The sequence below is a fragment of the Ziziphus jujuba genome, chromosome 5 (genome assembly GCF_031755915.1).
Source record: "Ziziphus jujuba cultivar Dongzao chromosome 5, ASM3175591v1".
In the NCBI taxonomy this organism is placed as follows: domain Eukaryota; kingdom Viridiplantae; phylum Streptophyta; class Magnoliopsida; order Rosales; family Rhamnaceae; genus Ziziphus; species Ziziphus jujuba.
In genome coordinates, this window is record NC_083383.1 from 7,329,901 (window position 1) to 7,342,603 (window position 12,703).

At 29.3% G+C, this 12,703-nt stretch overlaps 2 protein-coding genes across 3 annotated transcripts; both read right to left on the reverse strand.

The window, feature by feature from the left end:
• Positions 1 to 1,609: 1,609 nt before the first annotated feature.
• LOC107419756 (probable WRKY transcription factor 40) lies at positions 1,610 to 3,995 on the reverse strand. The gene is made up of 4 exons (XM_016028547.4): positions 3,620 to 3,995; positions 3,090 to 3,353; positions 2,730 to 2,846; positions 1,610 to 2,144 (listed from the first exon to the last, which is right to left on the reverse strand). The coding sequence occupies exons 1-4, from the start codon at positions 3,647 to 3,649 to the stop codon at positions 1,755 to 1,757; spliced, it is 801 nt and encodes a 266-aa protein (XP_015884033.3). The 5' UTR covers positions 3,650 to 3,995; the 3' UTR covers positions 1,610 to 1,754.
• A 5,622-nt stretch (positions 3,996 to 9,617) lies between these two features.
• LOC107420304 (probable WRKY transcription factor 40) lies at positions 9,618 to 12,159 on the reverse strand. 2 transcript variants are annotated; one of them, XM_016029234.4, is made up of 4 exons: positions 11,761 to 12,159; positions 10,838 to 11,158; positions 10,494 to 10,610; positions 9,618 to 10,336 (listed from the first exon to the last, which is right to left on the reverse strand). In XM_016029234.4, the coding sequence occupies exons 1-4, from the start codon at positions 11,833 to 11,835 to the stop codon at positions 9,896 to 9,898; spliced, it is 954 nt and encodes a 317-aa protein (XP_015884720.3). In that variant the 5' UTR covers positions 11,836 to 12,159; the 3' UTR covers positions 9,618 to 9,895. The 2 variants fall into 2 exon arrangements, with proteins under 2 accessions (XP_015884720.3, XP_015884721.3); XM_016029235.4 differs by having other exon boundaries at positions 10,838 to 11,155; positions 11,761 to 12,156.
• Between the last annotated feature and the right edge of the window lie 544 nt (positions 12,160 to 12,703).

The window sequence follows — 12,703 nt, forward strand, 5'->3', positions numbered from 1 at the left end:
AATCATATGTTAGCAAAATTAATTATATTCTTTACTATGATTCTATAAGGTTCAGGAAAGTTTAGGAATTCTACCCACAAAAAAAAAAAAAGAAAAAAAAAATAAGGAAAGTTTAGGAATGAAAAAAAAAATTATTATTTGTTTCATATTTTTCTATTATTAAATTATTAATTGTTATAAGATTTCCAACAATTATATTTTTAATTCTTAATTTTATATTTTTGATTTATTAGAAGCGTTAATATGTATATATATATATATATATATATTAGATTTGTGCTTTTTTTAATCTATTTTTTTAATTATGAATATTCTTTATAATATATTTTCTTATGAAATTTAATTATATAATACCAGAATTTTTTAATTATATTTTTTTATTAATGGGTTGTTAATGAGTAATATGTTATCATAATGATTGGGTTTTTGGCATCTCTATCCATTAACTTACGGATCAAATTTGGTTTGAGAAAATTTAACACAATCATAACGCGTATAATATAAACCTGTTTCAACATAAACTATTTGTGCTACATTTAATGGGACCGGCACTAACATATATATATATATATATAAACAATTGTTATTTGGTAGACTAAAAAAATTATTAACGGCAATCATTTAAATTGTCATATATTATATAAATAATATTATTTTTTTAAAAATTAAAAAATTTATACATTTCATTTTTTATAACATGACACATAAATATTATGCATTATAAAGTGAGCTAAGTATTTGACTTACATCAAAATTCTCTCTATATATATATATATATATATATATATTATCCAAAACGCTAATCGAGAAGTTCATCGCAAGACTGAAAATATTTCTCTTTCGGGTACAAGGATCTGGCTGATTTCCATTGTCATACTAATGTTTTGATACTCAAGACTGCAATATTCCGTTATGCATAAGAGGATGAGGATATGGTCAACTTTCAAAGCTAACATTTTCTAAAGTCTATTTCTCTGACCGAAGATCAAGGAATTGAACTGAAATAAAGTTTGATTGCAATACTAATTTGCTTTTGGCATGGAAAATATTATTATTATTATTATTATTTTTGTATTCGAGGACTTCAACGACGTAAGCCATAGCTAGCTTCTCTATCAAATGTATCTAGCCAGCTAATTATTTTTCTGATGAATGTCTGTCCAGCTAATTTGTAATAGAAGTAAATTTGATTATCAGATAAAAATGGTTATGGAGATCACAGAGCCATGATGTTGGAGTTCGATTTTGGGGTTTAATTTATGATATTAATACGCTTAGATACAAAGTTAGGTATCCATAACATCAAGAAGAATGACACATAAATCATGAAATATTTGGTTAGAACTCTTTTACCCACTTTTCATGATTATTACATCACCAACCACTTCCATGCCAGTCCAAAAAAAAAAAAAAAAAAAAAAAAAACATGGCACCGAAATGTTCTTTTTCTTTGTTTTTCCGCTTACGGATGATTGTCTTTATCGAACGTCCCTCCTAAGTATGAAATCACCATCTCAATTTCGTAGGAAACAAGTAGGAAAGGAGAAATTAAAGAGAAAAATCTCAAAAAGCGATCAAAATTTTCTAAATCGAAAAGAAAACCATCAGCTGTAAAATAGTTAAGATTCTCATTACCTTAATTAAAATATGTATATATGTTATATACTTTTTCTCACATCAATATCACTATTCATCTGTGAGATAAACAGAGATACACATAATTGAAATAAAAATCGCTATTTATTCATCCAACATTAAGGTTTAGGCTGGTTTGTAACGCAACGTGCCACAGCCGCTGCTAAAGATACAGTGAAATTTTTATCTTTAGTTAAACTAGCAACAAAATCTTCAATTTTGTTGTATTTGCCATTGAAACCGCGGTCGCTCACAGAATTTCCATCAAGTCCTCCTGAACTGTTTTCTTGATTATTGGACCCAGAAAGAGTAAGATCCAGGGTAATAGGTTGTGGAGAAGGAGTAAAAGTAGGTGTGGATTCAGCTGGAACAAAATTAATGTGCTCTGCTCCTTTAGCGCTTGTATTTATTGAAGGTGAAAAATGGGCATGTGAATCATGAGAGTCATGGTTGTGCTGTCCTTCGTAAGTTGCAATAAGAACAGACTTATCGTCCTTGCTTCTTTGTACCTAAATTCCATAAATCAAAGGGAAGCAAATATTGGATTTAATAGTATACATACATATATACATATATAAAATACAAATCATATTATTAGTAAAAAGCACAATACCATGTGTGTTCAAGTTTGCTATAGAATTTATATATACAACTTTGCTATGACAAGCAACAGATCCCAACCATAATGTGGATTTTATAAATCTCTTATCAACAATAAAATATGTCGTAAATTTCAATTATCTTTCAAATCCTATAATATCTATGCTAGCAAATTCTTGTCCACAACTCTTTCAGTGGACCTAACTTTTCAGGTCTCCCCCCCAAGGTAAATCTTTGAAGGTTGAGTTTCCATTCCAAAACGTATATGTATAGAATCAATCCACTGCTCCCAGCTTGAAGAGGCTCATGTATATAATCTATCGTGGAGAAGAGATTGGTGGTGCACACGCTATGGTGGGGATCCGGCCTTTTTTTGTTTTTTTGGCAAAATTTTATCTCTCTCTCTCTCTCTCTAGATATATATATATATATATGTATGTATATATGTATATATTTGAACATCCATTGAATTTCAGTTCACATCCACTGAATACCTTCTTTTTGACTGGACATCCAGGAGCCATGGAACACCTAAAATAAGCTCGAGGGGAAGGATTGTCCTTGGTAACCTTCTGTCCATATTTTCTCCATTGATAGCCATCTTTCACAACCTAATTGATACACCACAAGAATTCAAAGCAATATTCAGAAATGCAATTAGAGCATAATTAAATATATACATATACAACAAATTATCTATTGGACGTTATTGAACAGTTTATACCAGACACCATCATGCCTGCTACAAGTAATAGGATTTTTAGTGCCAATAGCTTATAGCTATTCGTATATATGTATAAAATTCATACTATACATACACCATATATATGTATATATATGTAATTAGTACTTACCAGAGTGCTGTCTTTAGAGTTTGTTCTTACTAAGAACTGCGACGTCTGAGATTTATTAGTGGCTAAAGAAAACTCATTGATACTCGTTCTCGCTCTCTTGTTTGCTTCAAATTGATGATTTAAATCGATACCCATATATTCCAGGTTTCTTTGCCGGAGATGGGATTCAATTGTGTTGCATTTTCTGGTCATTACTTCAAGCATGAATCTCAAACTCTCGTTCTCTTTTCTCATGCACTCCAAGTCTTCTTGCAGTGCTTCCGCCTGAACGATCATCAAATAATATAAAAAAGAAATTAAGGATTAATATAATCAAGCAAGTACTACTTCTCCACAATTTCTGAACTAGGAATTTCAAACAGGACTGATCGATAATCTATTCTAACTTGGAAGTAAATTTCAAGCTAAAGTCTTTCTCTCTCTCTCTCTCTCTCTATCTATCTGTATATATCTATACATATGCATGAAGAAAGCAAAGCAAGAAAAAAATCAATTAATGAAGAATTACGAGAGATATAAAAAGTAAGTACCTTTTCTTTGTTAGAGCTATGGGCATCCATGGTCTTGAGAAATATGTTAGAATATTTAGAATATGGATAAGAAGGAAAGCTCGGTAGAATTTGGAAGAAACAAGATAATGAGAAGAGGATGCTCTTATTTAAAAAAAAAAAAAAAAAAAAAATGAATGAATATATATAAGCTACCTATATATATATATATATATAGATCTCTCATGCAATCATGACTAATAGTTTAATACCAATACTAATAGCCACTAGGGCTACTTGGATCTATTAGCAGCCAGCCACATACATAGCTTCAAGGAAGTTTCAAATAAAAGCTCGCATACGTACATATGAATTCGTTTTAATTAGAAGACCAGGTTCAGGCGTGACTGACTGGCTGCGTATATGATCCTCTCTTTGTTTTATTTTTTTTCCCTTTTTATAAATGGGATTAGTGGGTTTGGTCTCAGTTCCAAGTAGGTACTAAAGGAAGAAAGGGTGAAATCAAATCCACGTGTTGGAAAAAAGGTTATGGGGATTTTAATGGCCATTGGTTGTGACATGTTGGAGTCATTGAATAACTATACTCACACGTAAGACGTAGGATGTATTACATCACCATCATGACGTGAGGATTTACTTTTCTTTTTTTCTTTTTTAAATTGTTATTATTTTTCTATGAAACTTTAGTACTGGCTAGCATCTTTTCCATGTACCAATGGTGTCCAACGTGTTTGAATTAAGTATTGCAAAAATGGCGGACAAGATTAAACCTTGGGTTTTGACTGAGAGTCTTTGTAGTTTGGTTTGGCTTTTATTCTTTCCTTCATAAATTTTCAATTAAACAAAAAAAATTTTAAAAAATGGAAAACTAGTTGGATATTTTAATTTTTCTAATTATTTTGTCCTCCATCGCTGAAAGCAGCCGAAAGAGAGATTGAGAGATTGGAATAAAATGCACAGTGTTCCCATGGTCCATATATGTGTATATAGTATATCCAACAAATATTACTTGGTCTAAAAAAAAGTAGGAATATGCTCAAATAAAGTGCAATTTTGCTATTGGTCGTTTCCTTAATCTTTTTTTATTTAAAAAAAAAATTCCTTTATTTCTTTTGTTTAAAAAAAATAAATAAAATTTTGAAGCATATTGAACGATGATCCTAAATTTTCTAATCAGACTGCACTAGTGCTTGAAGTCTTCTAATGAGCTTGAATTTGAATTAGGAATTTTCAAAAACGTCGTTAGCATGGTGAAGTAGAATCTTTAGTTTCCCTTTTTCATGTAGTTTTTTGCCCCGTGGAATATTCAGTAGAACTAGAAATATATTATCGTAGACAACATTCTAGTCTACGAAAACCAAATTGGTAAAAGACCATAGTTACAAGAATGATTGATAGAGAATAGAGGGTAGAAGACAAAGTAGGAGGAAGAAATAGTAGAAGGAAAAAAATGTTAGATTTCTATTGATTACTTAATTTAAAGAAAACAGGTGTATGACTTGTCATTTGGATTATTAGAGGTAGAATCGACAGGAAAAGGACTTTCTAGTAGCTTATTGTAAGATTTAAACAGAAAATTATTAGATAGAAAGAACATTAACATTTGAATTTTTATTTTAAATATTCCTTATTATTTGTTTTTTATAAGTAAAATAACCTTGGAGATTGGAGGATCCTCATCAAAACTTTGGATGCTAAAGATAACAGAAAAAAAAAAAAAAAGCCTTTGGATCTTAAGCTTTTTATACATAAAAGCTTCTTTTACATATATATATATATATATATATATATTTATTGTTTCCATCCACAAAAATTAAAAAAGATAAATAAAAAATAAATAAATTTTTATTTTTAGGCCTGGTAAGGGCCAGAGGCCCAAAAGCAAGTGTATGGCTACAAACCAATCACGTCTGGCTGTTTGAATGCGGAGAGAACGTTGGACTGGAAATTGATGGTGGGCCAATGGAAAGACGAATCCAGAAAGTAAAAAACAACAAAATAATAAAAGCAAATAAATAAGATGGTGGGCGTACAGCACCAGAGTCAAAAAGTCAATGGAGAGAAGCAAGTCAATGGTCTTTGAAAGTCAATCACCTAAACCCAGAGACCACCGCCATTAGAGCGCAACCGATGATCAGCTCGTGCCCGATATCTACGCTCTCACATGCTCCTCACGTTTATTCAGCCCACCACCTCTTGCCTTTTGCCACGTATATCTCTAATATATCAAAACGCAAAAAATATACATATATATATATATATTATAAACCTCCTTAAAGTTTGATAAAATATCATTCCCGCCCATAAAATTTTCAAGTCCATCATCCTGCCTTTGATCCTTAGTTCTTTCCATTATATTTGTCGATTAAAAGTTAATTTAGCTAATATTTATTTTAATCAATATGAAAGTAAAATTAGACTTTTTACAATTCAAATATGTCAAAATTGAAATTTTTTTAACAGATGTTAACATCTAAAGAGTAAATGATGAATTCATGAACTTTGGAGAGATGAATGATGTTTTATCAAATTTGAAAGGGATCTGTTAAATTCTCTCTGTATTAAAATTATTTAGTTATCATTATTATTGCTTTTTCTTTTCTTTTTTTTTTTTTCTTTTTAGAAATTTTGAAACATGGAGGTAAAAAGACAAGGTAAACGGAAATATTTATATGTTAAAAAAAATTAGTACCCAAAATGTAAATGGCCAAGTCATCAATTCAATTCTGAAGAAGACTTTCATTAGATTTTCGTAATTAAATAATTTAGTTATTATTTGAATTTGTTTTATTTTATATTAATGATATAATACGCCAGAAGGTACTCTAGTAATAGTCAATTGTTTCGGCTTTACTTCATATTGGATTTGTGAATTAAAGAACGGCGAGAGACGTCCAATCTCCAAAATGGAGGTAGAATATTGAATAAAATACCATTATTAATATTCCAGGACAAGTCCACTCTCTTAGTCATTGTTTCCTCGTGACTTGTAAGCTTCATCCATATCGTATCATTATCAACATGAGCGCGACAGGTTAGTGCAATGTTTTGTAACTTCCTGTTGCTTGCCAATAGCTTTTCTCCTTAAACTTTTTTTTTTTTTTCTTTTATAATATAGTGTATACGAGCTAGCCTTTCTTACTAGTGATCAATACACACACACACACACATATATATATACGAATAGTGATCCGTATTTGTGTCTGGCAATGTAGATATTGTTCTTTGAGCATAATATCATATTTGTATATATAGTTATTTCCATATTATATCAAGATATTGGATATGCAATATTAATAAAATTAGGACATTATGACTTAATCTAGATTATATATATAGATAGGTGGAAATTTCATCTAATGACCAATGTCAAACCCTCCTGATCATCATGAATCAATCTTTCTTTTATAGTTTTTTTCTTTTTTTTCAAGTTCTTTTTGTATTAATTTGATATCTAATATACTACAAATAACAAAATATTTATCAAATTTATTTATTATAATGGCATATGATATGGTATTATTGATTGAGGAATTCATATAATTTAAATTTGAATAAATAAATTTTTAAATAGATAATTGAATAAAAAAGTAAATTAATTAAATATTTATTGCATCATCCCATATTATTTGATAAATATTTTGATAATTAAAGCATTATAGTTTAATGTCTTCATCTTTTTAATTTTTCCAAATTAAATATATTGTATATTTATTTTTGAAGTTATGATACTGAGATGTCTTATGATGGAAAATTTGCCCACATCATTAAAAAAAAAAATATATATATATATATATATATATATATATGTACATATATGTCATATTTTATAATATTACCGTTTTTAATACTAATTTTTTTATTTTTTTATTTTTATTTTTATTTTTATTATTTTTTAACATTCAAAGCTTATATTTTTGGAAAATATTCAATTTTTGTGTACAATGAATTGTTTGCTTGTAAAATGATATTTTTATTAGGAACAAATAAATAAAATAAATTTATGCAAAATTTTGAAAGCTAATTAAATGATGTGTCTACAGAACTTGATAATCACTTTCTTCCTTTATTTATTTATTTATTCATTGTATGGTGTGTCTACAGCACTTGATAATCACTTTCTTCCTTTATTTATTTATTTATTCATTGTAGTACTTTTAGTGAAGCCACTCTTAAGAAAAATGTTTATAAATTAGGCACTATTCAATGTTTAATGATATCCTCAACATTAATTTTTAGAAGAACGTTTAATGCTAGAATAATCCTATTGAAAATTTCCGTGAGGGTAGTCGCATTTAGCGTATGAGACATTTGAAATGCCAAAAGAAGAAAAATAAGAAGAAACACTAGAACAACTTTCACGCATTGAGACTTTAATCATCTCATGAGTCCACACTCACTTTTTTCCAATACTATAATGCATCTTAATTTCATACATGATCACACTCAATAGTGTTATTTTACATATGTGCTACATATATATAGAACACTACAGCTACATGTACGCATTGGGACTTTGATCATCTCATTCATAACTTTAATACATCTTTTATTTCATTTATATAATAGATTATCACACTTCATAGAGTAATTTTAAATTTGCTATATACATACCATTTTTATACATAATTTGTCTGTAAAAGAGATAATTTTATGCTCTCTGTTTTATTTTTCTTTTTTACAATATCATTCCTTCTATATGCATATGTTTTGAATTTCTTTACTAATAAATTATCTCATTTTTATATGTGTAATACCTATTAGTTTAAATAATAATAAAACACTATAAACCTTATAGATTATACATATAAGAAATTTTATTGGAATAAATAAATAAACTATTGAACCACTAACTTTTAAAAGAAGTCATTGATAATTTTGATTTATATTCCTGTAAAATATGCAAAATGAAAAAATAAAAAAAAGAAAACACATGGTAGTGGCACCTAAATGGATACATTTCTCTTTAATTATTTTTCTTACAGATTAATGGTGATCTTTTAAAACCTTAAAGAAAAATACGTGTATGTATTTCTCTCACACTTGCCATATCAATAAAACCTCAGTCTTTTTAAATACTAAAGTTATATGCAAGTTACATGATTTACATATTAATTTTTAACGCACATGCACCAAAATAATAATAATATGAATAAACTAAATGGGTTTCTAACGAGAGCTAACCCTTCAATCTAATGAATCAACTGATATATTAAAGAAAGAGTATACCGAAGGGTTTTGTATAAGTCAGCCCTATTAATGGTATAAATAAGCACTGTAAATAATTCATTGATTATAACTAGTCCACATAAATTATTTAATATTCTTCTATTTGGATTACATAATCATCACGTACAATATCAAAATCACATACTATAGAATCTCCCAAAAAATAAAATATCATTTTATTTAAATATATAGCATGCCAATAAAATGTAATATACCTAATTAGATAGTAGAGATTATCTTAATAAATCTTTCAAAAACTTGATACTATTTCAACTTAGCACTTCTTATTGAAATAACCCACTTTTATTAATAACATTGCTAAACCCTGTATGTGAGTCATTATTTATTGCTAGTCCACATAAATTATTTGACAATACCATTAATTAAATGGTCATTGAGTATATTAGTTAGCTTACTTTCATGCACTCAATTTACATGTAAAACTTCAAAAAAGACTTAAATTGCAACGAGAATATTGAATGTAATGTATTAATGTAGTATTCTCATAAAATAATAATGTTAGCCAATAAACTTAAATCATGTAATATTATTCCTTAATAAAACGCACCAGTGATGAATTTAATATAACCTGGTAATGAATTGAGCATGATCTTTCATTAGTTAAACTTTTAGATACTAAATTATTTGAGAGAAATGGTATAGAAGCTAGCTAGATTAGAACCAATTTAGATAGAACTACTTTTAAATAAATAGATTGTGCATGCTAATTGCTTGATTTATAATCCTGGTTGCATAACTATAATTAAAGTAAAAATATGTAGATGAGAGATGGAAGATAAGAAATATACCCATTTCCTATACTTATAAACAATTCCAACTTTCATGAGCCAATTAAACCATCCAGAAGAACCTCTTTTTCTGCCACAGATTAAAATTTTCATTTACATCCCTAGCCAGCTAAATACACATACGCTGATATGCACTCTACAATCTCCTCCAAAAAACAAAAGGCAATAGAATTACACAATATTTAAGCTTGATATTACATACATATATATATATGATCCGCAGGTGATATGAATTACAAATATATATTTTTTTTAATTTTCACCACTTCTCCATGTGAGTAAGGTCAACCATTCTTTCAGAAATTGCGGAAGCAAGTGCTGCAGTGAAATTGGGATCCCTTGTCAAAGAAGAAGCCATTTCTTTGACCAAAAACTGTTGCATAAATCCAGCCGGCGCCGCTTCATTGATATTTTCTTGGACGGCAATTAATTTGGCATTCATATTGTTACTACTAGTATTAGTACTAGTGTTACAAGCCCCCAAGGCCGGTTCCATCAAATTAAGTGTGAGAGTAGAAGTACTTAAGGATCTATTATTACTAATAGTGGAAGCTGCTGAAATTGGAAGTGATGATGAACTAACAAGTTTTGCCGCTTGACTTGGACTTATCGATATTTCGGCTTGGGAAGGATGGATGTGATTGTGTTCTCCTTCATAAGTAGCCACCAACAGAGATGGATCTTCAGCACTTCTTTGAACCTGAGAATATGTTCACATATATATATAATTAAAGGTCAAAGAAAACAGCTTTATCAATCTCAAAAGCTCAAATTTTGTTTGTCAACTTCTAAACTTTAATTATTTCAAAATTCAAAGCTAGCCATTGTTTCCAATCTTAAGAATTAATGAAGTTTACCTTCTTTTTGACCGGGCAGCTGGGTGCAAAAGAGCACTTAAAGTAAGCTCTAGGGGATGGGTTGTCTCTGGTGACCTTCTGTCCATATTTTCTCCATTGATAACCATCCTTCACAAGCTGTGCATATATAGTTCCATATCATGAATATATATATAGATATATATATATATAAGTTAATACATATTTTTTAAAATTCTGCTAAAGTGCAAGCCAATTCTGCATTATAAAGGACGTGCAGCATATCCCTTATAGTGCAAGATTAACGTGTTTTTTAGCAAAAATCACAAAAATTCAATTATTATACTTTTAATAAGGGAAATAGATAGATAGAATTAGAAACTTACTAGGCTGGTATTGGATGAGTCAGTCCGTACACAAACCCTGGAAAGCTTAGACTTAATTGCCCTGGACCATTTATAAGAGTCTTCATCACTGGAACTGCACTCGGTGTTTCCATTATTAGTAAACCCAATGGCACTGTTGTAATCTTCAGAGTCTGGCTTTCTCTTTCTTAAGAAATCAGGGTTCTTGCTTATCATTTCCCTGAAATGGTTCTGTAGAGCATTATAACTCTCGCACATGGCGGTTAACTTTTGAGCTAGCTTCTTGTTCTCTGTGCTTATCCTATTCAACTCTTCTGCCAAAGCTCCAGCTGAAGCTGCCTGCTTAATTAATTGCCAAGATTTACTCATTAAATTGGCCACAGTTCTTATTATTATTTTTTATTATGTAATATAGGATTTCTGATCAATTACATATATAGATAATTGTATACTGAATAACAAACTAACCAACTCTATTGGCCAAAAAAGCAAAAAAAAAAAACAGCAGTATTCATCAAATTAATGTAGTATTTCTGAAGCTGCCTGCTTAATTGCCAAGATTAATTTACTCATTAAAGTAGCCACAATTGTAAAAAATAAAAAATGATTATATAATACGGTGTTTCCGAGAAATATATATAAAATCATATATTAAAAAAACAAATGAAACAACTCCACCGGCCAGCATATAAAATCTATGAGACTACACCCATGGTAGAATAAAATCATTGTAACAACCAAAAAAATTAGTAGTATTCAACAAATTAATGCAGTGTTTCTGAGAAATTAAATTACAGATATAGGAAATCTTGTATAGTAAAAAAGTTTTGAATCACATAATATCATGATCTGGTAGTATATATAACAGTAAGAATTGATGAAGAAGATGAATGAATGAATGGGTTGCAGGGTAGCAGAGATGATAGGATTGATCAGTAACTCACCGGAGCTAATTCATCGATTCTGTGGAGGGGATTAAGATTGAGATCCAGGGAAATATTGACCGATTTTGTGTCCATTGCCTGATGAATTAGCTAGATGAACCAGAATACCAGCAAAACCCAAACAAGCTTTCAAAACTAACTAAGCTGGTTTGATTAGGAGTGTTTTTCTTTTTCTTTTTTCTTTCTTTTCCTCTGAAGGAATCTCGTTTGTATATATATAAGCGGAACAAGGGAGACGAAGAACAAGAGAGTTAGTTTAGGAGGGAAAGTTACAGGAAACAGAGGGTGAAAAAGATAGAGAGAGACAGAGAGAGAAAGCATTAATTCATCTGGAATCGTCAATTTTATGAGAGACAGAAAAGAAATGAGAAACTCTCACGCCGGTCACTGAATTTTCTTGAACATGTCAAATTTGAACAATAAATAAATAAATATATAAATTAATTTAATAATAGGAATTCTTTAGGTTGGAATTATATATTTTGGAGTGAATGAAATATTATATATATATATATATATTATATATATCCAAAAAGGTCTTTTCTTATATATTTTATATTTTATTTTATTTTTGACTACAAAATTATCATTGCACTGTGTTTCCTAGCCTTTTCACAAAATTCTAGCAAAGTTCATAATTTTTTCCTGAGGACTTTCTTTGTCAAATTATTGACTCAAAAAAAAAGAAAAAAAGAAAAAAAGAAATGATTAATCTCACACGGTTTTGAAAGTTTTTTGGGTTGCAACTTTCAACTAATCGTAGACTTTTTTGTGGTCCAACTTTAACAAGTTTTTTTTTTGTTTTTTTCTTTTTCCCTCTTTAATCTATATATATGTATGTATGTATCATCCTCTCCAATCCATAGCTATCAGCCATTAGCCGCCCCTCCCAATTTTATTATACTCATTTACTCTCTCAAATATGCCCTGCCATATCTGCTAC

Bases quoted from the DNA above. Each gene is read 5' to 3' on its own strand.
- LOC107419756 (XM_016028547.4), bottom strand. From the start codon at position 3,649: ATGGATGCCCATAGCTCTAACAAAGAAAAG. The intron at 3,354-3,619 runs GTACTTACTTTT...ATGATCGTTCAG, and splicing joins ATAGCTCTAACAAAGAAAAG to GCGGAAGCACTGCAAGAAGA. The intron at 2,847-3,089 runs GTAAGTACTAAT...TGTATCAATTAG, and splicing joins ACTCTAAAGACAGCACTCTG to GTTGTGAAAGATGGCTATCA.
- LOC107420304 (XM_016029234.4), bottom strand. From the start codon at position 11,835: ATGGACACAAAATCGGTCAATATTTCCCTGGATCTCAATCTTAATCCC. The intron at 11,159-11,760 runs GTGAGTTACTGA...CAATTAATTAAG, and splicing joins GAATCGATGAATTAGCTCCG to CAGGCAGCTTCAGCTGGAGC. The intron at 10,337-10,493 runs GTAAACTTCATT...ACATATTCTCAG, and splicing joins GCTGCCCGGTCAAAAAGAAG to GTTCAAAGAAGTGCTGAAGA.